At 41.9% G+C, this 23,459-nt stretch overlaps 1 protein-coding gene across 2 annotated transcripts in view; it reads right to left on the bottom strand.

Moving 5' to 3' along the window:
- Positions 1 to 2,103: 2,103 nt before the first annotated feature.
- LHPP (phospholysine phosphohistidine inorganic pyrophosphate phosphatase) overlaps positions 2,104 to 23,459 on the bottom strand; it is a 177,174-nt gene continuing 155,818 nt past the window's right edge. For both annotated transcript variants that reach the window (XM_054984278.1, XM_054984279.1), the window contains one exon: positions 2,104 to 3,648. In XM_054984278.1, the coding sequence (XP_054840253.1) occupies positions 3,552 to 3,648 (97 nt within the window). In that variant the 3' untranslated portion in view covers positions 2,104 to 3,551. The remainder of the gene's footprint in view (positions 3,649 to 23,459) is intronic.

Genomic DNA, 23,459 nt, shown 5'->3' with positions numbered 1-23,459 from the left:
GTCTTTTACTGGCTAGCAGGAGCAATGAACCAAAAAAAGGGGGAGATATGAATCACATCTGAAGCATGAAACTATCCAGTACCACAGAAATGCAAATGGCTCTAGCCAGCAGAGGGACAATAGGCAGCATCATACCTTACTGATAGTCACACCTAAAACTACAGAGCTCGGAGGCCAAAAGCCAAGAACAGATCTTCCTTTTGGGACAAGAAAAGAAAGAGGGTCTACACAGGGAGGGGAATTATAAAACCCCTGAACACAAGAAATAAGTTTTCTTAACACTTTTGGCCATTTTGTTTTGACAGCAAGCCTCTCTTAGCAGTCTCCATGTTAATGTGGACTCCATCTTGAACATTAGTGGCTGAGACCACAGTGGAAGAGCTCTAAATGCTGGAATGAGGTAATGGACGATTTGTAAATACTTGCAACTCTTAGCTTAATTTCCCACCATTTAGAGTTGGGGTCAGATAGGATTGCTATCCCCCAGGTGGTGGCTAGAGATCTCCCAGAATTGCAACTGGTTTCCAGGCCGTAAAGAGCAGTTCTTCTGGAGAAAATGGCTGCTTTGGAGGGTGGACTCCATGGAATTTTACAGTGTTAAGGTCCTTCCCTCCCTAAAAACCACCCTCGCCAGGCTCCACCCACAAAATTTCTAGGAAATTCTTAACATGGATCTGACAACCATAGGGTCAGACAATTGTAGTTTTTCTCCTTTTGTTTTATCCTTGCTCAGGCAATTGTGTCTGCATAAGCTGTGTGCACTTTTTATTTCCTTAATAAATTTCTATTCGTTTTACATATGATTGGACCGATCTCTGCGACCTACATCAATGCCCCTGTTCAATCCATGTGTACCAAGAAAAGATGCAATTACCCTACTACCCAGGACTGTTCAAGAGCTAAGACTGGAAGAACAAGGAGACAAAGGGAGCCAGGAAGGCCAAGTAACCACCACACTCTCACACAGGCAAAAATGAAGGCTTCCAAGTCCCATTTCCCCACACATAAAGATTATTCAATGCTTGTATAAAGAAAAATCAAATGTACACTGTACACAGAAGCCCTATTCACGTTACAGTGAACACACATATCTGTTTGTAAGAAACAGCCAACAGATACTTATTTTGAAACCAGGGTGCAGGGGTTTGTATCACACATTTGGCTGCACAAGCATATGAGAATCACTCACTGCACATGTAAAAAAATCAAGTGTACACTATGCATGGATTATACATATATTCACTGTTCATTTGTGAATAGGGCTACAAGTATACACCTCAAGGCTAAACTATCCCTGATGCTGGTGGTTCCATGCCCCTCCCCCGCCTTTTAAAATAACAAGTTCCCAATTTGAACTAGGACTGGTGTGTGTGTGTGTGTGTGTGTAAGTGTGTGTGTGTGTGTGTGTGTGAGAGAGAGAGAGAGAGAGAGAGAGAGAGAGAGAGAGAGAGAGAGATGTTAATCCTTTCTCCCAATGCGATTTTCCTGACCTGAAACGGCCCATGGAGCTGCTATTTGCCTCATGAAGCAAATGTACAAGCAAGACTACCTGCATAGTTACCCCAGTGACACAACCCGGAATTCCTCAAGACTATTTCAGGTCAAGAAAACAGAGGTGATTTCAGGTCAGGAAAATGCCTCCTAATCTGAATCAGGAACCTTGTTTACCTATTTTTTAAAAAATGCATGGGAGTTTCAGACACAATCCCCCAGTACAATGCATGATCTGGCTAATTCCTTTTACACTGTGTGCATGCATTTAGGGCTGAATTCACATGTGAAATAGTGATTTAAAAAAAATCTGTTGATGTTGGTGTATATTATGAAAGACAGAAAAGGTAATTTCTAAATTTCGTGTACTAGGTTTATGAATCAGTTGATGACTGTGCAGGAAGTTTGTGTTACAGTTGCATTTCAATCCCCCTACACTTCACAATGCACCTATGATTGCAGTCTGTGTGTCTGTAAGAGTGCGAGTGTGTTTCTGCATGGGTGAGGGAGCTTTTCTACTTCAGAATATTTGTTGATTTTTGCTTTAGATGCCATAATGTCAAGAACTGGATAACACAGCAAAAATGACTGATGTTATTGCAATACGCTTGCTAAGGTTTGCCAAACAGTTTTATTCATCATTTATTATTATTTATTATCTTCCTAATACAAGACAACTTTGGAGCAGTGAGTACATAGTAGGACATAGTTGCTTCATTTTGAAATTGGGAAAACCAACACCATCACTTTCAGTTCAGCTTCCAACCACTAGAAGATAGTTCTCAACATGCAAGGCTGTTCTTAGAAAAATAAAGCAATGTGATTAGATATCAGCAGTCTAATCATGGAAGTCTAAATCTCCTCCCAGGCAAGAAAAGCAAACGCAAATGTGTGCATTTCTCAAATGAATGGGAACAGAATTCATGTCATTGACCGAACAACATCCATGGAAAAATATAGGATCCCCTTCTTCAAAAGTTCTGGATGCTGACCTAAGCATGGTTCCCTTACAGGGTAATGCCAGAGGTACACCAAACAAAAATTGCCCCAGACTATTATGTGGACCAGCTCCAAAACCACCCATTCAGTTATCTGAGAACAAGTACTACTTTTATAGTGGAAGACTGACATAACAGAGCCCATAGTGGGTCTCCGAGATATAAGGTGAGCCCAGCTTCCCGCATGAAAGAACAGATGTGTATGCCAAAGAATACAAGGCTAGCTCGGCTGTCTGTCTCACCCTACTTCATGCATCAGGCAGAATGTCTTTTGTAAAATATTAAGAACCTCTGCATGTACATTTATATACAATACATATCAATTTATTTGCTTCCTTTTTTTAAAAAAGAAAGAAGACAAGTTCTGAGGTTGGTAGTGGGGAGATTTCTTGCTGAAGTTACAGAATGACAGTTGCAGGTCATTCAGTACCACACTTGTGCTGCAAACTTGCAGATTTGCTCAACCCTGGAGAAGAAAGGTACATTTGGAGTTAGGGCAACGAGGCCACTTCTAAAGAGGCCCTAGTACATCTGCCTTCACCCTTAGGATATTGCTTTTGCTGCAATAGAAAACCATAAGAACAGAAGGCAACCCAAGAATATTGCTGTTTGCATGTAAGGATCACAGGCCTAGGCCTGTATTAATTCCTTCAGCATAGTGACAACAACTCCTCTCTGCTGGCTTTCTTCCAGGAAACAGGAAAACAAATCCAGCTCATGAACCAGGTCTCAGCCCAACTGATACATGGCACAGATATTTACTCATAGATACAGTACGGTTTTTTATATCCCAAACAGATAATTTCAGATTCAAAAGATTCTACAGTGTTGTAAATAGGCACGTTTTGTTCTGGTTAATATTTCACTTTAGTTACTTGCAATTACACATTTTTTAAAAAAAAAATTAGACTTCTAAGGTAAACTGGCAGTGCTACTAGTTGCTCCATATTAATTGTTACTGCATAAAACTGGGCAAAATATGAAAGTGAACTGAACAGAGATTAACACAGTAACGCCAAAAATCAGACATCTTTCTGACTTCACCCATCTTCTGATATCCAGTTACTCGCACAGCTGCTTTAGAATAACATCCACAGCTTCTGCCAAGTTGTCCACATAACCATCTGCCTTTACTTTCGGATGCTGCTCATCACAAGGCCTACAAAGGAGACAAAAGGACAAAATCACTGGGAAGTGTCAGGAATGTCCTCCAACTAGGTGTATATAAATGAATGGTAAGCAATAGCATCTCATAATTTGCATCAGGTACTCAGAGTTTCTAGAGCTGATTCACATAATATGGTTCTTGTCCCAACTCTCAGGCACAGGCTTTCATTGACTATAGCGGATGATCAGGGTAATCATAAATGCAGCCGGCAGCAATCAGTGATTTTTAAAAAACTTGCTAACTGTTGGGTTTCCATACATGGATAATGGATTCTATGAACTTATCCCCTGTACTCAGAGTTGATTGGATTGGTCACTATAAATGGTGAACAGAGCAGATTCTCTCCATCCCTCACAAAAAGTTGATGGTGGGGTCAAGAGAACCTTCATGGACGAAGTGCCCGAAGGCAGGCAGAACTGCAGTGAGGAAGAGAGCAAAACAGGCCACACTTTGTATTCCATCTGTGGAGGAGGTCAGAAGAGAAACCTCTTAACTCACAGAAGAGAGTGGGATGATTTTACAGCTGTGCATTCTTGGTCATTGGTGCCCCTCTACCCCTCATTTGTCTCAGAAGATCAAAAGTACATTTTGGCTGGAAGCAAGAATATGTCAGTAAGGTAAATGAAGAGTTTTGAGGGTTCTCAAGATGGGGATCACTCCTAGAAATCATGGATCCTAGTACAGAGCTCCTGTCAGTCTTCATTTCTTTTATGACAGTGTAAAGGGCAAAACTCTATTTACTGAAGGGTACTTCCTTAACCTGTGAAGATACATTTCTCAGGAGATGTATGCTGTTTATAGTTGTTATTTGTCTGAACAAGTCATATGTTTCAGTTCCCGAGGCAGGCTCCCAGTGGCTTCCTTTTTTTCTGATCAAATTTCCAAAGTCCTCTTACTTTCTTAAGTGAATTAAATTCCTTACAAAGACCCTCAGGAGGATCTGGGTAGTCCATATACTTTAAACAAAAATATTGACTGTCAGAAGGATTACTAAAGCTGATACCTAGCTTTTGAAAAAGGCAAGGGAGCACTATGCTAAGTAGAATTTTGAGTGTGTGTCTATATCTTGTCTCCACTGTATTACAATACCTAAGGTAAAAAAGCAGAACATTCTAGCATCTCTTCCTCTCTTTGACTCAGGGCTAATTAACAGCTCACATGAGTTGTCTACTCACATAAGCAGCGTAAATTGGGAGGATGGAACTCAAGCAACACCATAGCAGAAACATCTGTGTGTAGAGATATCATTCACGGTTCACTGAAGTTGTTGCTTCAATAGTGTCTGGTTCTCTCCTCATATGTTACATTGCTCACACAAGTAAATCACTTGTAACCAAATAGCTAAGCTAAGCAGCTGATTGTAAACATAAATTGGCTCTCACTCTCCTAATCTTTCAATTTTAAATGTCTGTGATAATTACAGTACAAAACAAGAAATTAAAATGTGGAATTTTACTGCAGTTTACTTGGGATCAAAAAAGTTTTAAAGTCTAAACATACCAACAACTAGTTCAACCCCACCGGTCCTGTTACTAATTGAATTTCTAGCCTAAGATTTGGATGGTTTGAAAGAGAGATCTTATATTTTGAACACTCCACAGTTTCTCCACCGGTAAAAACCTTTTTCAGGGAGACAATAGCATTATAAAGACATGATGAAATAGTGTGATATTAACATGTATTCATATCAGTAATATACAAATACGACTGGGGGAATCTCATCCTTTTCCACACACAGCTACTCTTTCACTGGACTGTTCACTCGCTGGCTCACCTACCTGGCAGCAACGCCATCATTTTCGCTTGTCTGGTTCATGCTGGGGGAAGCAGCTCCCACCTCCCTGCCTGCCTGGCATGCTGCCAACTCTGCTTGCCTGGCTCATGAGGAAGCAATGAGCAGTAGCTCCTGTTCCCTCTTTCACTGAGTCTCCAATATGTACCAATCTAGGCCAGACAAGGCCTGGCCCTCCATTAGCTGCCTCTGCCATAACAGCAGTAGATGAAGTAGTGCCAGACCCCGGCCAAATCCAGAGGCCTGTGTCCTCAGTTCAGGGTAGGGTTGCCAGTCCCCCACTGGAGGAGGGGGAACCCCCACTCCCACCCTTCTCCCCCTGCCCCCACTTAACTGGCCAGCAGGGGGGCTGAACACACCTCCTGGGGTGCACTCCCGGGTGGCGCAGCATGCTCCTGCGCTCCGTAGCCGCTGCATTTGGCCTGAAATGGGCTGCTGCAAAGTGCAGCAGCACTCCTGCGCTCTGCAGCGGCCAGATTTGGGCCAAATTGGGCTGGATTCCTGGAAGTGACATCATTGCACAGGCTGGGAGTATGCATGTGTAAGAGGGGCATCAAGAGGTGTCGGGCCTCCAACCTCCCATCCAGGGGTTAGGAGGATCTGGCAACCCTGGTTCAGGGTCACCCCAGGGCCACCTAGCATGGGGGCAGACAGCCGGAGACCAGTAAGGGGGATGGGAGAGCACCAGGGATACTCACTGTCTTCTCATATGCAAAGCATGCAGGCATTTCCACACTCCCTGTTGTGCCAGAAAATGTCATTTTCCACTGTGACAGAGGAGCTGCTGGGAGTGCTGCAGCAGAGCTCAGTAGACCCCCCCCCCCCGGAGGTGATTTCTACTGAGCTCAGCTTCAGTGTGTTCTGTGGCTCACCCATCATGCTAGAAAATGAGATGGATGGAGGAGCAATGGAGCTCACTTAAGCAAAGCTCAGTAGAAATTGCACATGCACATGCTTCTCCTCCCATGCCTGCCCCCATTGCTGGCTAGGTGAGCCAGGCCGGGGGCAGCAGGTAGGGGCAGAGGGATGGCAAACCTAGTATTCCCCCCAAGTTTATAGGAAGATCTCCTTTTCTCTACATGGACTTAATCTGTGGATTTAACAATCTTTTATCTACATCCATGTTCAGAATTTGGTATAGGATGTGTCAGCGAGAAGACAATACATAAAGAAAATTACAGTAGCTGCCCAAAAGTTTCAGCCTAATGGTTCAATGCCTTGAAGTTTCAGGAGCTCCAGCGTCCAAAAAGTGCTCCATGGAACGCACAGAAATGCACATGTCCCCTCCACTAAAAGAAACACTGAAGGGCATGTACAGAAGCTGTGGGAGTGCATTACATACATAGGGTTCTAGACTGGGTGCACTAAGTTTAAACACAGGTATGTCTCACAATGGTGTCCTTGAAGGAATGGCTCCAGAGACAGAAGACTGTAGCAAAAACTCATATCCTAGTATCTTTTAACCTTGAGCTCAGACTGTTTCATTATTGTTGATATACTGGCCCATCTGGTAATCTGTTGTTTGTTTTGCAGTTTCCTTTGTAGAGCTCAAAAATAAAACCCAATGTTCAGAGGAATGTGTTTTCTTTCCTTTTTACCCATCAGAGTTTAGTGATCTGCCAGAACCCCACAAGCTAATGACAAGAATAATGGCTCCCATACCAGTGGTGTTTTATTTTTTAATTCAGTGGGAAGTACACTGTTGTTAACATATCAAAACATTTATGCTAACTCACAGTAAGAAACAAAATCCAAGATTTTTTTTAGTTTCAATACCAATAACATTTCAAAAGCATATTCGATCAAAGCAAATGTTTTACACCATACACAAATACTCTCCATGAAAAGGTGGATGTGGCAAACTGGTTGAATGACAAGTTTATACATATTAAGGAAAGAGAACTCATCACTCTCAGGTTGTATACTGACATCATGATTATCTTGGCCATAACTCTGATAACATATAATGATTAACTGCAAACTTTTTACAAGATGAAAAGGAAGAAATGGTTTGGGGGAAATAATGGAACCCAACATTCTCCATCTTATATACTAATAGCTAAGTGGCCCTGGGTGGGGGAAATGGTTTGGGGGAAATAATGGAACCCAACATTCTCCATCTTATATACTAATAGCTAAGTGGCCCTGATCTGAGGATACTTAAATTAGGAGACTGGAGCCATGAACAGACAAGACAGATCTTCCTACACACCTGATTACCCAAGTTTCCAGAAAAATCTGAATTTTTTTAAAAAAAATAATACATGGAGAGAATGGTGGTAAAAAAAACCCCACCAACATGATAAAAGGAGTCCCTGTTGCTTTAACTTGATATACCCAGTTGCTGTTTCTAGTCAACCATAACAGTTTAGCCAGTATTCCAGGCTTGGATGCTGTCAGTAGAAGGCAAGGAAAGGGGACAGGTCACTTTGCAGGGCTGTTTTGGCCTTTGAGAGAGCGCTCATTTGGGCCAGGCCCTGAAGCAACTACTGTGCACGCTGAGACTACATGACTCACCTAGGCCTGGCTGCTTGCTACTGTTCAAAGGCAGGCTCACCTCCAAAAGCCAGTGAATGTAGTGGTTAGAGTTTCAGAGTAGGATCTGGGAGTCCCTGGTTCAAGTCATCAGTGTGCTGTGGAAACTCACTGGGTGATTTTGATCCAGTCACACCCACTCAGACTAACCTACCTCTCAGCGTTGTTGTGAAGATAATATGGAGGCAAGGAGAATGATGTGAGCTACTTTGGGGTTCTATTGTAGAGAAAAGCAGTATATAAATGAATTAATTAAGAAGTATTGGTGAAGATGGGAGGCAGATAACAGTAAGCTGTTTAGTGGGTTTGAAGGAGAGAAGGACATAAGGAAAGGTGAGCATTTGGAGGTTGGCAGGAGGAGGAAAAGAAGAAATAGTGTGGAGTGGGGGATACAGAGAAAAGTGAAGTACCCCCCTGCAAGTCCTTGCAGGTCTCCACCCACCCATAATAACGGCTCATGCTGAGAATGACAGTAAAGGGAATATGTAGGGTTGCTTGCTTCATTACAGGACCAACAGCTGCATCAAAATTTACACAACCTGGCTTTCCATCAGTAGGAACAAGTCTGAAGTCATCAGGGTTCCTCAGCTATTTTGAGACATAAAATTGAAGCAACTTTTGAAATATGTTAATAAACGTTAATTAACAGGACCCTGAATGCCAACTATGGCACTCTCATGGCTCACGATCATCACATGGTTAGGAGCCACCCCCTCCCATTCACTTTTACCTCATCTTGGAATCTATACTCCCTGCCCTGCCTAATTGAAGGAAAAGTCATTGCTATTTAATGAAAACATTTTCACGGGTTGTCATTTCTTGCCAGGCAGGACCAATAATTTAATTCTGTTTATAAGCACTGCATTCTTCCTGACACAACATAATTTAAATTGCAGAAAAGTGTGCTTCTGTTTTTTGGACAACAGCCAAAACCTATCTAACAACAGGTCTGCAGAAAATATATCTATATTTGCATTCTTGTTAAAAAGGTAAAAGTTCTTCATTCTTTTGAGATAATTTACTGCATAGTAAATTGCTCATATTAAGTTGCTCATATTGCCATTGTAAGTAAATCCTAAGGTCCATTGGGGCCTGTTTTTTTTTAACCATTTACACCTTAAATTCAAAACTCCATAGTGAAATGTCACTTTTCAATAATTTAGTACATTTTCTTAGTGGGGGAAAAAACCAAGCAGGGTCTACAGAAGAGGAACTTCAAGAATTAAATTGTGGCTTTGGATGTGAATGATGTACAAAGATAAAACCAGCCCATCTTCCCTGTGTGCTGGTCCCTCAAAGGGCACACAAGCATCTCTCTTTTGTGGATATGTGCATCCCACACTTCAGTTGTTAATGATATTCAGGAAAACAATGCTTTCTATATTTGGGCATGTCAATGATGTCTGGAAGTACTCTTGGAATTTAAGAATGACTGACATGGCTGCTAAGATTTGTATGCTGACACAGCCATAGTGATCTCTTGTCCACAAGGGCTTACCCTTTAATTTCTTTTCTCTTTTTGATCCTGTTATTTTTTTCAATAGGGAACAATCTCATTATCTCAGGCATCTGTGCCTTTTACAGATAAGACGTTGATGACAAACAGAATGTGATACTCTGAATCTATCAAAGTGCAAGTACAAAAAGTGTATGTACACACACACTGCCTAAAGTGTTAGTAATTGGCTTCTGTATACACACTTTTCCTCTGGGTAGTGTGAAAAAAATCATCATCAAGCAGGAATAACAACAGCTCTATGCCATGAGAGGAAGACATATACTGTTTTAACAGCATTCAATTGCTAATTTCTTTGCTTGTTACACTGATGAAACCTAAAGTTCTTTAGCAGAACATGTGTCTTCTTAACTGTTGAACAAATTCCTTTGAAGAAGAACAGTAAAATGTATCAGGAAGTATCAACTAATCATTATGGTACCTTACTGCCTTTGGCATTTCCCCCCCCCCAGGTTCTTGGTTCCCCTTGCCTCATCTTTTTGGTTCTCGTGAACATCCTGTCATTAACACTTGTGCAAAATAATATGCTACAGTATGAATGATTATTCAGTCTTCCCTTTTCAGCATGTGTTACATGTCAGCCAATCAAGCACTTGCCCTCCAAGAGAACATGTCAAAAGATATTTGTTTAACTGATCAGGGATTGACAGTGCAATGTAACTCTAGTCTAAGCCCATTAATATCAGTGGGATTTGACTGGAAGGACTCTGCAGAGAGATATACTGTAAGTGCCTGAATAATGATTTAAAATAATTACAAGGAAAAAGAAAGAATAACAAAATACAATGGTTTCCCGATTTCTCTTGTGAAATAGGGCTAATGTTTTCTTAGCCGTGGACTGACACACCGTCCTGGCAGCCTTGTGTTTTCAAACAGCTGCATGGCAATCATAAATTTAGCTTATACTGCTTAGGCACTGAAGAGAGTTTCATCAGTCAAATTTGTGCTCGTCATACATCTTTTATTTGTTTTTATGCTACCCTTTCTATGAGGAGCTCAGCAGGACATTGTACATAGCCACCTTCCATTTTATCATCAGTACAACCCTATGAGGTAGGTCAGGCTCAGACAGAATAAAAGTGAGCTTTACAGCAGAGCCTAGGGGCATAACTACATTCTACAGTGGACTTGGAGATGTCACTCACCACTGTTTTAGAACCCAACACAGGTCATTTAAAAATGCCATGAGGGCCCGATCCTTATTGGGCCCACAGCACAGTGGGACCAGGTACTCTTGTTGTTGTTCCCCCTCTGCCTTGTAAAGTGACAAAACAGCCTCAGGAGGGAAACAAGAGAGCTTGCTGCCTGATGCTGCCTGATCCTGCCAAACTGCAGGTCCTCGCAGCATATAAATGGACCACATTTGGCTCTAAAATAGCAACAGCATGCCCAGGTTATCCCTGGGGATGCCATACTGTCAAGTTGTGTCCCGGGTCTTCCCAGTCATAGCCCACCTTTCTAAACACCACATCACATTGGCACTCTTAAAAACACAAGTTAATCTTTTTTGTGTCTTACCATTGGGTGTGTGTATCCCCTCCCCTGGGCTTTTTGTTGGTAGGTCCACCATTATTTCACCATCCCCCACTCTATGGGATTATTGCCTGGGGTTGAGCAATATGTGCTGCCATCTAGAGCTGTCTTTTTACTGAATTGTATGTTTATTTAAGATGTGTTTTAATGTGAATTATATTATTGATGTTACCTGCTCTGAGTCTACCTGTGGGGAGAGCCAACTATAAGACTAATCAATCAGTGGAAAAGACAGGGAAAAATAGAAATCTATTATATTAAAAAAAAAAGGGGAGGGGGGCTGAGATTCCACGCTTTCCCATGAACATTTAGGCAGATGTACATCAAGCAGACTTATTCCCAAGTAAGAATGCATAGGATTGTAACAGCAATAATAAAGTCACTGTTACATGACAGCAGTATAAGAGCCAAATTGCTCACTGTTTATTGTACTCGACTCCTAATAAATCATTTGTATTTACTCTAGAACACGTGGAATAGCGTTGGAGTTACTAAGGTTCCCAGTTGCTGCAGGAAACTGGCCGTGCTCCTGAAAGACAGAATGGCTTTTTTTAAAAAAAAAAATCAGGCTGCACTTACATTTTATGTAGAAGCGACTCAAGTAAAAATCCTTCCTCAGTGATCTTTATCTCAGTGTTAACTTTTTAATCTTCATAAAAGCCTAATGATTCAGCAGTGTTGTTAAGCGTCATCTGTCAACCAAAAGCCACAACAAAGGAATTGGAACATAGTTTTAAGTCAATGTTTTCCACTAGGCTTCATGCCGATCTTTCCCAGAGTTCTTAGTTCACAGCTGCATGTACAGTGGTCCACAGCACTGGCAAGGAGTTCTCTAGTATACAATGAATAATTCCCATGCATTTATCAATGTTTTCTACTGCAGTATTCAGAATAAAAAAAGGATGAACTCTCTTCAGAGGCCAGAGAAGACACTTGTGCTCTGATTTGTCATTTGGCCTCTCAAATCAGTTGCTGGGGGTTGTTCTGTGCTTCTTGTGTTTGTTTGTAGTTTTACTAAGTGGAACATAAGAAACAGCCTTATTAGTGGTAGCACTCCACACTATCTTGAGATAGGCTCTTGCCTCTTTTATTGTTAATTTTTTGATGGGCAGTAAAAATGTAGCTTTTTAAGAAGTCTGGTCTGAATTGATGCTTCTCTTCAGATATCTGATACACATAGCTGTTGCTTAGCTTGATGTTTGATATGAATAGGTATTTTTGGTTTAGCTTTTTAAAAAAATGTTGGCTATTTTGGTGATTTTTGTTTGAATGTGGGGTGTAAATATTTGTAAATAAATACTTTAAAGACTGCAGCCTTTTGATAAGCTTGTTTCTTGTTGATATATGTACTGTATATATGAACAGAACTGTATATATGAACAGCATGCTGACTAGCACTGTGATAAAACAACAACAGGAAAAGTGAGCTCTAGACTAGCTTTTCCTGACATTTACAGTATTTATTCATTTCTTCATGAAGGAAACAGTTTTTTTGCTTTACTGATGGCTTGTTTGTCTCTGGGAGAAGTCCGCATGTAGGCTGCTTGGTCTATCTATTGTAAAATGTGTCTATGTGATGTATTAATGTATATATTCTAGGCAGGTTGAAGTGACCCTCATCTGGCAAATATAGCTTAACTGTCAACGGATATTAACAGATACTATTCAAAACACACACGGGAACAGCCTGGGTCCAGTCCCCTTTTACATAAACGAAACTCCAGTTTGTATTGCTTCTCTCAGAGCAGTATTTGTACTTTCACCGTGAATGACAATACGCTGTATTTCCAAACAGTCTGACGGTGCAATCTTCGATGAGCGTACACTGGAGTAACTATCATAGGAGTCCACTATAATTGCTGAATTCCCCTCATGAAGGACAGCAAAAATGCTACCACCGCCTTTTTTTTTCTTTAATTTTTTTTTTGCAAGAGCCAGAATGTTGTGTAAAATCTATTGTAAATGAAGATATGACAACCATTGTTTTCCTCTCAGGCTTTGTTTCCTGCTTTGCTACTCCCTAACTACACCTTAATTCCAAAGAAATCATTTACTCATACGTAATCCAGTTTGCCACCATCTTAAGCTAACACAAGTCTTCCCAGAAATATGGTAACAATAACATCTTTTCAATCATTGTCAGAGCACTTTAAGTAAGTTCCCATGGACCACAAGTATGTATTTGGACAAACTTGTTAATAATGCAATATATATCATAGCTGAAATAAACACTGGTTAATGATTTTATTTTGTAAAATAATTTGACAACCATAAGGGAACAGATGTTATTAACATTTATTAAAGCAAAACCAAACAAGATGGGATTTTGTAAAGGAAAAACTATAGATAGCACAGGAGAAAGTAGCAGTTACCATAACATCCACACAACTTATTTGATATGGGGAAGCCACCATATATTGCCATTTTCTGGGTCATGATGACTGGTGTTGTGAATGTTCTGACATAAATGGAGATTGTGACTTTGCTACAGCTCAACTGGCTATTCGCAAAGTAGACTTACCAAATTGCTTGGCAATCTCCTGCGGCTGCTCTTCACTCGAGCAAGAGCAAAAATGGAGGGTGCAAGCGATGCTCCAACATCACATATGGTTGTACCTGGAAGTGATGTCACGACACCCCAGGAATTTTTTGCATTCTTATGATTTTTACCATGGTGGTGGTGGAAAGTGCCTTCAAGTCATAGCTGACACAAGGCAACCACTACTTCAAGGCAAGAGACTAACAGAGGTGGTTTGCCATTGCCTGCCTCTGTAACCCCTAACTTCTTTGAAGGGCTCCCATCTAATTACTAACCAGGAGCAACCCTTTCTTAGCTTCTGAGATCTGGCTTGCCTGGGCTATCCAGGTCAAGGCAATTTTTACCATAGAGTTTGGAAATTTCTAGAGCATAACTGGAAGTGTATTGTAATGTTTTGTGACATCGTTCCACCCTTATTTTGCTCCTGCTGGAGTTAAGAGGCCAATGAGCAACCCTATCACAAAGTATTTTAAGAACTGATAAGCTCCAAAGCCATGTGCCACCACACTCACAAGGATTGTTTATTTATCTATTTATTTATAGAGGCGTGCACCAAAAAACCCCAGTTGATCCAGATCTGGGTTTCAGGTATTCCTGAATCCTGAATTTATCCAGCAATGATTCCCTACAGGGAAAACCATCCGGGGGGACTTCCAGCCCCGGGGTCCAATTCTATGGGCTCCTGAGCAAGGTGCCCCAAACCACTCTCCATTGTTTCTTACAGGGAAACATTTCCAAGGCATTCCAGGCAATGGGAAACCTTAAGCAAAGGCAACTACTAGCCAAAAGCCTGTTCCAAATGCAAGGCCCTCTCCCAATGCAAGCTGAACTAACAAAGCCAAACAGAACTAAACTACAGCAAGGGAACCAATGTTGAACCAGAGCACCCCAAATTGAAGCAAGGGGTTGGTGAGGCTCACTGGAGCTGTGGACTTTAAAAAGTAGAAAGCAGCTTGAGGGATTCTTCTGGAGCCTGGGATGGGATGGGATGGGATGGGATGGGTGGGCACCCACTCTGCCTGTTGCCTCCTGTCCCCTGCTGGCTTCTCTCCACTCTCCTACTGTGGTGCAAAGCTTTCCTGCATTTTATCCCACTGCCCTCTTACTTGTCGCTGCACCTCTGCTGGCTGCCTGCTTTCCTTCTCTGCAAGGTAAGGACCATGTGGCTGAATAATCCAGCCCATCAGAGTTCGGCTGCCTGGATCCAATCTGGGATTCTCCAATGTGAGCCAACATATCTGGATTATACCAGATCGGCATAAATCCAGCTATTTAACCAGCACATCCCTATTTATTTACTACATTTATACCCCACCTTTCTCCCCAATGGGGGCCCAAAGCATTTAAAACTTTATTCCCTTCTCCATTTGATCCTTACAACAACCCTATGAGATAGTTTAGGCTGAGTGTGTGTGCCTGGCCTAAAGTCATCTAGAAGGCTTCCATGGCAGAGTAGGGATTCAAACACAGATCTTCCAGATCCTAGTCCAACACTCTAACCACTGCACCACACTAGATCCCTGTTTAGTCTCCATGTCCAAAAAACATGGCAACTTATAACAGCTTCATAACAACAGAGAGACCCTCTGTCACTTAATTACAACCTATCAGAAGTCTCCTCCTTCAAGTATGTCTCACTGACTATCTCCACATCCCCAAAACAGCAAATTGCAACAAGTAACCATTTCTGGTGGTGGTGGTGGGAGCAGTGGAGAGTGCTGTCAAGTCATAGCTGACTTATAGCAACTCATGCTGGAGTTGTCAAGGCAAGAGACTAGCAGAGGTGTTTTCCCATTACCTGCCTCTGCATAGCAAACCTGGTCTTCCTTGGAGGTCTCCCATCAAATTACTAACCAAGGCCAATCCTTATCTCAAAACTCAACATAGAAATTATTTCACAGCAAAACTAATCATTACACTGTATATTAATTAGAATTGTCATCCCTAAGGATAGTAAGGAACAATATTTTTATACAGGTAAAACAATAATATTCCATGATAATCCACACAGCACCCCTACAAAGATTGTCACTTCTGAAACAGGTTTTTAAAAGCTTTCCTGAAGGGGCTTGTACTGTTTTCCTAACATAGGGGATCACATATTATAGGCCTCTTAATTTGCCAGAGGATTCGGAAGGTCAAGGCAACTCACAGAGGCAAGATAAACAGGGCTTTAATTGAAAGAAACAGACAGTCCACAGTACAACAGCTCCTTAACACAGGGGAATCAAAACAGCACTTCATTACATACAGCAACCAGCACACCGCTGAGCAGCTCCAGTAAAGGCCAACCATTGCTTATATCTTTTTCCAGGCTGCTGGGAACTTCTTATAGCAACCACAGTGCTCCGCTTTGGGGTTCCTTGCAGCTTCTAATCCCCTGTGAAGCCCAACCTACTACTCCTTCCTCTTCTTCTATATTTTCTTCAGCCTGTTAGGTGCTGCCTCCCAGGACTAGCAGTATCTTGCGGCCTGCTGAGTCATGCTAGCTGAGGGCTGAAGCCTTTATCTGGAGCTCTTAGCCCCTTACTAGGAAGGCTGAATCACTGGGAGATAGCGATCATGTTGTAATGGAACCTAGCTGCCACATGATTGAAGCCAGGATAGGATAATATAACACCATTCCCTAATTCTCCTGGGGGGGGGGGGTCGGGGAGGGAGTCTTCTGTGATGGCACTACACTCTTAAAGGAGAGAATTCCATAGAATATGGGGACTACAATCAAGGCTTTGCTCCATGGTATAGAAAAACTGAAGGATTGTATGTCTCCTTTGAAACAGGGCTTCATTTGCATGGGCAGGCAGACTCATGAGAGGAAATCATCTCTAAAATAGGCAGAAACAGGCATAATGGTTTTATGAGTAAAATGTAGTACCAGCGTTAAAGAACTAACCAACATAATTTTGTACAAAGCCCATGGCAATGCTCCTAAGCAGAATTATACATGTCCCCTGACTTCACTGAACTTTGGAAAGTGTAACTCTGCTTAGGATTGCACTGTGAGTCACACATAAACATGGTCAAAGCGTAGTTACCATTAATAGATCTGAAAAGACATGCTACCACACGATAAGAAAAACAATCCTGATGCTTGCAAGGAGTGCACTTGGCAGTTCAGCCTCAGTAACTGGAGACCTCATGAACTGAATGGCTATTTGTGAGGATTTTTGCTAGGTTTCATTAGTTGCGTCCTGAACCTTCTGTGCTGACATACACATATTATATATTGCTTATGACAGAACAAACCTGGCAGCATCCAAATTGCAGAGAAAAGCTGTTTTGTTTGCTCATCAGCGCTGACAGGAGAAGCCACTGCTAGCTGCTTAGGCCAATGTTCTAAATGTGCAGTTCAGATAGGGTGGAATAGCAGAAAATCTGCTTGGTTGGAATGAAAACTGAAAGCTCTAATGCCACCTAATGGTCTTTGACCAGTGTTTTAGATGATCCTTAAAACTTTTCTTCTTCTTTCTTAAATTATGGAGAACACCACCACATTTTTTTCAGCTTTAGTTTGAATTCTGGCCTGCAGATTCACTTTTAGAGCCTCTTCGTCCTATTTGAGCAGCCCTGCATTTAGGGTGGAAAACTTTAAATCAATATATCAATAAATTATAATCTTGAAACGCAGGGCAAAGACTTGCTGCAATTGTGAGTTGAAAGAAAACTCCCACGTAGAACAGGCTGGGAGGACTGTGATCAGAGGACTCACACGTCTTCAACATGGATGCAAAGAGCATTGGTGTGCTTCGTGTGCAGCACAGCTGTTTTCAATAAAACTGCACCTCGTGTCCTCACCCCCCTCCAACTGCAAATGTTCAGGTGTTTTTCGCCCTCTCTGCCAGTTTGCTGAAAATATCAAGGAAAGTGCTTGGCACAATATTGTTAAAACCCAAGGTTAATAGCTCACTGTCTGCTCCATTTAATTACCAACGAACCTGATCATTGTATTGTCGAAGGCTTTCACAGCCCGGAAAACCCACAACAACCATCGAACCTGATCATTTTTTCCTCATGTGGCTGTATTCAATGCCATCAGAAACAATGAAAGATTACAACAGAGACTATTTTCCAGGAGCTAGACAGAAATATGTACTTTAAATCTTCCAGGCAAAAGTACAAACACGCATCCACCTTAAATACACCTACAGAATTTGCAGGTAACAGATGGTGTACTTCTTAACTCGACATTTGAAAAGGTTAATGTCAAGGCCTTTATCAAATTGCCTGGGGGAATGCAGTACTCAGTTCATACTGTTTGTTACAACCACCACAGGCAACTCAAATGAGAGGCTGAATGCATTTAAAAAATTTGGGGGGGGGGGCAATGGGAAGACTACTATGGTCGTTCCGTCGTAGGGGGATATCAATGGGTTCTCTACAAGTGATGCCAGCATTACAGAGAACCCAGCACTTAGCCTTGTTTAAATGTAATTTGTCATGCTAATGGGTACATTCACTGTTTTGTGTGTAAGGTGGAAGTGTGACTGTCATTGGCATTTATGGGATACTACCACTATCATCACCATTGAGACTGCATAATTTAAGAGAAAATTTAAGAGGGTTTCCGCCCAAAAAATATGTTTAAAGTTCTTTCCAGTGCATTAGTTTCCCACTGCACATCATGACAGCATTATTCAAACAACAACAACATCCAAATTATAAACAAAGACTAATAAATGTAGGCCTCTTCCATCCCTAGCACAGCCTACCATCAAAAAAGGGTTGCCATCTCTGAATTGGGAAATTCCTGGAGACTTTGTGGGTGGAACCTGGGGAGGACAGTGTTGGGGAGGCAACGTAACCTCGGCAGGGAATAATGCCATACAGTCCACCCAGCAAAGCAGCCATTTCCTCCAGGGGAACAGATCTCTACGGAGATCAGTTGTAATTCCAGAAGATCTCCATGCCCCAGTTGGAGGATGGCAACCCTACACTACAAAACTCTGTTTTATCATTCCTGCCATTGAAGGTTGGGGGCCTAAGTGTAAGTTTCTCCAATTTTTACAAGACAAATAAGATGAAAAGTGAGCAAGGCTCTTAGGGGAAAAGGACAGCAAATTTACACAAACAATAACTATCATTTCACCCTTCTGGACATGCCCCAGCCAAGAGATCCACGGAGAGAGATTCAATGAATGGATCTGGTTGGATGCAAGCCAGTGTGGTGTGCCAAAACCAATCCTTTCCCGTGAAAAATATATCCCATCAGTCTGTCCAGTAAAGCACATGGCCTTACATTTTAAATAGAGGAAAGACTTTGAACATGCTGAAAAGCACACAAGCACACTAACTACAGGCACAAAGCCTTGCTCTCACAGCCAACTGCTGAACGGGCTCATTTATCCACACTACCAAAGGGAAATTCTTTGCAGTCTTTGCAGTGGTACAATAAAAATTCCACATGTATTGGAAAAACTTTGTTTTAGGCACACGGCACAGTAACAGCAATCATACAACTACTTTATTAGATATCGGCTGAAATACCAGTGCATTCAAATAATGCAATTTGGTCCAAGTACTTCTGATATTTAAAACCACACTAGTGATAAGTGGAAGGCATGGAAGAACTGAGCATCTGCCTAGCTTTCCCTCCTCTTACATGAATGGGACAGTATTTAAAAGGAGAGGGGGTTCTCCACATATGTCCCTTTGTCCACAGCATGCAGCTATATCCCTCTAATAAAGCAAACAGAAACATTTGAAATGATCACCCAGATTCCACTGCTTGGAAGAAGCAGAATAACAATAACGATAACTGTGCTTACATACTGCTCTTCTGGACAGATTAGTGCCTCACTCAAAGCAGTGAACAAGTCAGTGCTATTATTATCTCCACAATACAGCTGGGGAGCTGGGGCTGAGAGGAGTGGCTTACCCAAGGCCATCTGCTGAGCTCATGGCAGTAGTGGGATTCAAACTAGCAGGGTGCTGTTTCGCATCCCAGACACTTAAACACTGCAAGGCATCTTCTTGGTTCATTTTCCAACCATTTGTTGCTTTAAGCCTTTTTTGAATCAAGAGATTTAAACTAAAGAAATAAGATGTAAAATTAAATTAGATTGTGATACTGTGATGGGTGGATCACACAGATAAGCCAAGCTAACTATGCAGCCATGTAGACATGCGGCGGCTGGTGGCAGTGGCACCTTGAAGGGTCTTATTTGGAGCTCATGTGGGGAGAGGAGCAGAATGGGATGGGAATCCACTCTGCCTGCTGCCTCCCCTCCCACCCCATCAGCCTCATGCCACTCTCCTGCAGTGGTGTGGAGCTTGGCTCCATTCGTGCCACTGCCCTCTCACCACTGCTGACCTCTCACCATGCTGCTGCTCTGACTTTGCTGTGACAGCCTGCAGCAGCTGCCTACGACTAAATAAGACAGTTGAAAGAGTCTGAGTACTCAGATCCAGTCCAGGTTAACCCTGCTTTTAAGCCGGTTGCCAAACCTGGATCGCACACCCCTAGGAGACACAGAGAAACCGTCCTTGGCTAATGAGCAGAAATAATAGGGCAGTGAAATCCTCCCTAACCCCTCAGCTGCTGAATCACTGTATGATATCTCCCATTACCCCTTTCAGTCTTTTTAGTTATGGGGCTGCATACCCAGGCTGTACTCAACACTTCCTTGAACAGACCCTGTTTACACACTTACAAAGTTGCAGTAGAAATTCAGTACTGAGGGCTCACTGCTGATGAGAAGGAGGAAACATGATGCCATTGCCCACTAGACAGGAAAGAAGTTTGTCAAAAGGAAGGTCAAAAGGAAGGAAATTTCAGAGGCATCAAAGGAGGAATGGAGCATTCAGCAGCCTATCAAATTAACAGGTATCTAAAATCTCCTTCCCTGGTGTTGTAACATTTCAGGCCAAAGGCCTTGGCTTACAACTTGCAAGGGTTCCTTTACTCAGGTAAAAAATAGCAACAGGAATGGTATGACAAAAAAAAAAGATCCCTTAATAGTCCTATTAAACATTCATGCAAGCAAAAATGGACAAAAAGACACTGTCATGGCCACCCTCCCCCCTTTTTTGTCTGAAGTCATAACTGTTTCTGATTATTTGCAAGACAAGCTCAGTTAAAACCATGTTCAATATTTTACGCATAAAAATAGGGAGTGTATAGTCCATTTTACAACCCACAGCAGCAGCTGTGATTGCATTTGAATTTGACATATGGGCTGGATACTTTGGATGCCTCTGGTGTAAACTGAGAGTACTGCCCTGGGCAAAGTCAAGAAAGGGAACTGACATCTCTACAACAGGGGTGTGTGTGTACACACACACGTGCACACACATGCATACACAGGTTAGGGTTGCCAACTCCAGCCTGGGGAATTCTTGGAAATGTGGGGGTGGTGCCTTTGCAGGGGGCAATTTGTGGAGGGATTTGTGGTATACCATAGAGTCTGCCCTCTGAAGCTGCCATTTCCTCCAGAGGAACTGATCTCTGTAGTCTGAAGATCAACTGTAATTCCGGGTCCCATCCCAACCCTAACATAGGCATGTGCTCATATACAACATGACTGATGGGCGAGGGTAAATAAGAATGTCACATGAGGTTCATGGTTCATAACCAAAATGCAGTAATGCAGTATGGAAAGAATGCTTTGGATTAAACAGGCAAGGTTAACATGCCACAGCAGGAGGCCTTGATTTGGATATTCATATATATTAAAGGGTGTCCAAACAAATATTTATTTATATTTACCTTATTGTAGGGATCCCATTCCCCTGGTGGGGGCAGGTGGGGGCAGGGGGAGGAGCATCCAGGAAGCACAAAGAAGGTAAGAGCTGGGTACCCCCTCCTGCCAGGAGGGTAAGGGGACCTGCTGGCAACCCTACCTTATTGTAATGTTTATTGAATACTTCAGCTGTTGATTGTATTGTATTATACTGTGTAATAAGCATGAGTCTCAGTAAGATAGATAGAATATAACAGTAAGAAAGCAATTGTAAGCAGGTCTTACTCGATGTGGGTTACTCCCAGGAATATGTTCTTCAGATGGCACTGTTAGTATTCCAAGCACTAGCAGAAACAAGGCAAATGTTTGCTTGAGAAAATATACTTGAAAAGTTATGAATACGATACTGCTTGTAAGCCTTTCCGTGCACAGAATTAGAGATGGAACCAGGGTTGCCAACTCTAGGTTGGGAAAGTCCTGGAAATTTGTGGGTGTAGCTTGGGAAGAATTTGAGAAGGGGAGGGGTATTGTGCCATAAAGCCCACCCTCCAAAGCTTTTTTCTGGAAGGGAATTGATCTCTATAGTCTGGAAATCAGTTGCAATTCTGGGAGATCTCGAGACCCCTCTTGGAAGTCGAACTAATTCTAGTTCAAAAGCTAGTGTGTGGGGGTATGTTTTATATATATATATGGATATTTGGATTTTACTACTATGGTAGCACAAAATCAGCCTTTCCTGGCAAAAGAGACAAAGAGAAAACTGAGCACCCAGCGACAGAACACAGTAATACAGACAGGACCCTCATAAGAAAAAATATAGTAAATGTGACTATTGTTATCTATATTTGCACAAGCAGCTTCATACAGAAATATAAGCAAAGGAGTTTTGATTTTAAATTATCATATCTAGGAACAGAGCATAGCATTACCTTTTCTAAGACCAAACACAAGATGGAGAACAAAAAGGAAGCCTTGTCAAAGTAACTTACAACTAAGGGGTTCTATTACTATTAGCTGTTTTATGTTTTTTGTCTGGCCTGAAGATTGTTTTATCGATATCATTTTAGGCTGGTCAGCGTTTTTTGCTGTTTTTAATGCCCTGGCTTGTTTTTAATGGTTTGTTGGTCTTATTTTATTATGTTTGCTTTGAGCGGCTTCAAGCAGGTCTCTTAAGAAGCAGCATATGCATTTTCAAATAAACAAATATTGAGCCATTAACTCCTAGGCAATCCTGTCAGGAGTTAGCCACTAGTCCCAGTGATCTTAGACCCCAAACAGATGTGGATTTTTAAAATGTTAACAGAACTGTTTAAAAAAAGTTAATGGAAGCCACTAGGGAGAGGTCAGAGTGAGGTTAAGGTTTGGAGCATATTTTTTTCTTTTAAAAATCCTTTCCAGATGCTGTTTTCTTATTGAAAATTGCACACAGTACCCATTATTTGCCCTATACAGGGTGGGGGAGACAACAGTGCACAGGGAAAGAATTTGCCTGTTCTCCTGTGTGCTAGAGCTCTGGACTGGGGAGCCCCATGGCTGGTACCATGATTTAAAAAATGGAACTTCCACCATGCATCATGTGTGTGTGTGTGTGTATTCTTTAATTAGTGTTCAATATTTTAGCAGCTAAATCAGTAGCATAGAAAGCATTGTATCTTGCATGCATGGTATCTCCATGCTGCTTTGGGGTATTTTCCCCTCTCCAGTCAGATGCAAACCAAAAAAGCTCTCTGCAGCTGTTAAAATAAAATGTTCAGATTAAAAACAACAAGAAAAAAATCATCCACTGAAGCATCTTATGGCCCAAATGAGGATGGGAGAGAAGAGAACAAGCAGGCAGAAAGGGAGAACCTTTGTGTCCTGGAAGCACCTAAGGAATAAGTTCTTTCATAGGTTGATGCTGCTTTTATTTGCATCTAAGGAACTCAAGCCTTTAACAGAGCAGGTCAGATACTCTCAGCTGTAGCTGAATTCACAGCTGAAGAGAGACTTCACTGCATCAGGGTGTGGGGTAGACCTTTAGTTCTCTGTTTCACTGTATGGCTTCATCTCCAGATGGATTAAAACAAGGGATACACCATGGATCAACCAAAGCCAAGTATTCTTATAATAATAACATTGATTTATATACCGCCCTTCAGTGCAACTTAATGCCCACTCAGAGTGGTTTACAAAGTATGTCATTATTATCCCCACAACAATCACCCTGCA

The sequence above is a fragment of the Eublepharis macularius genome, chromosome 6 (genome assembly GCF_028583425.1).
Source record: "Eublepharis macularius isolate TG4126 chromosome 6, MPM_Emac_v1.0, whole genome shotgun sequence".
NCBI classification, from domain to species: domain Eukaryota; kingdom Metazoa; phylum Chordata; class Lepidosauria; order Squamata; family Eublepharidae; genus Eublepharis; species Eublepharis macularius.
This window is presented reverse-complemented; position numbering and strand designations above follow the sequence as displayed.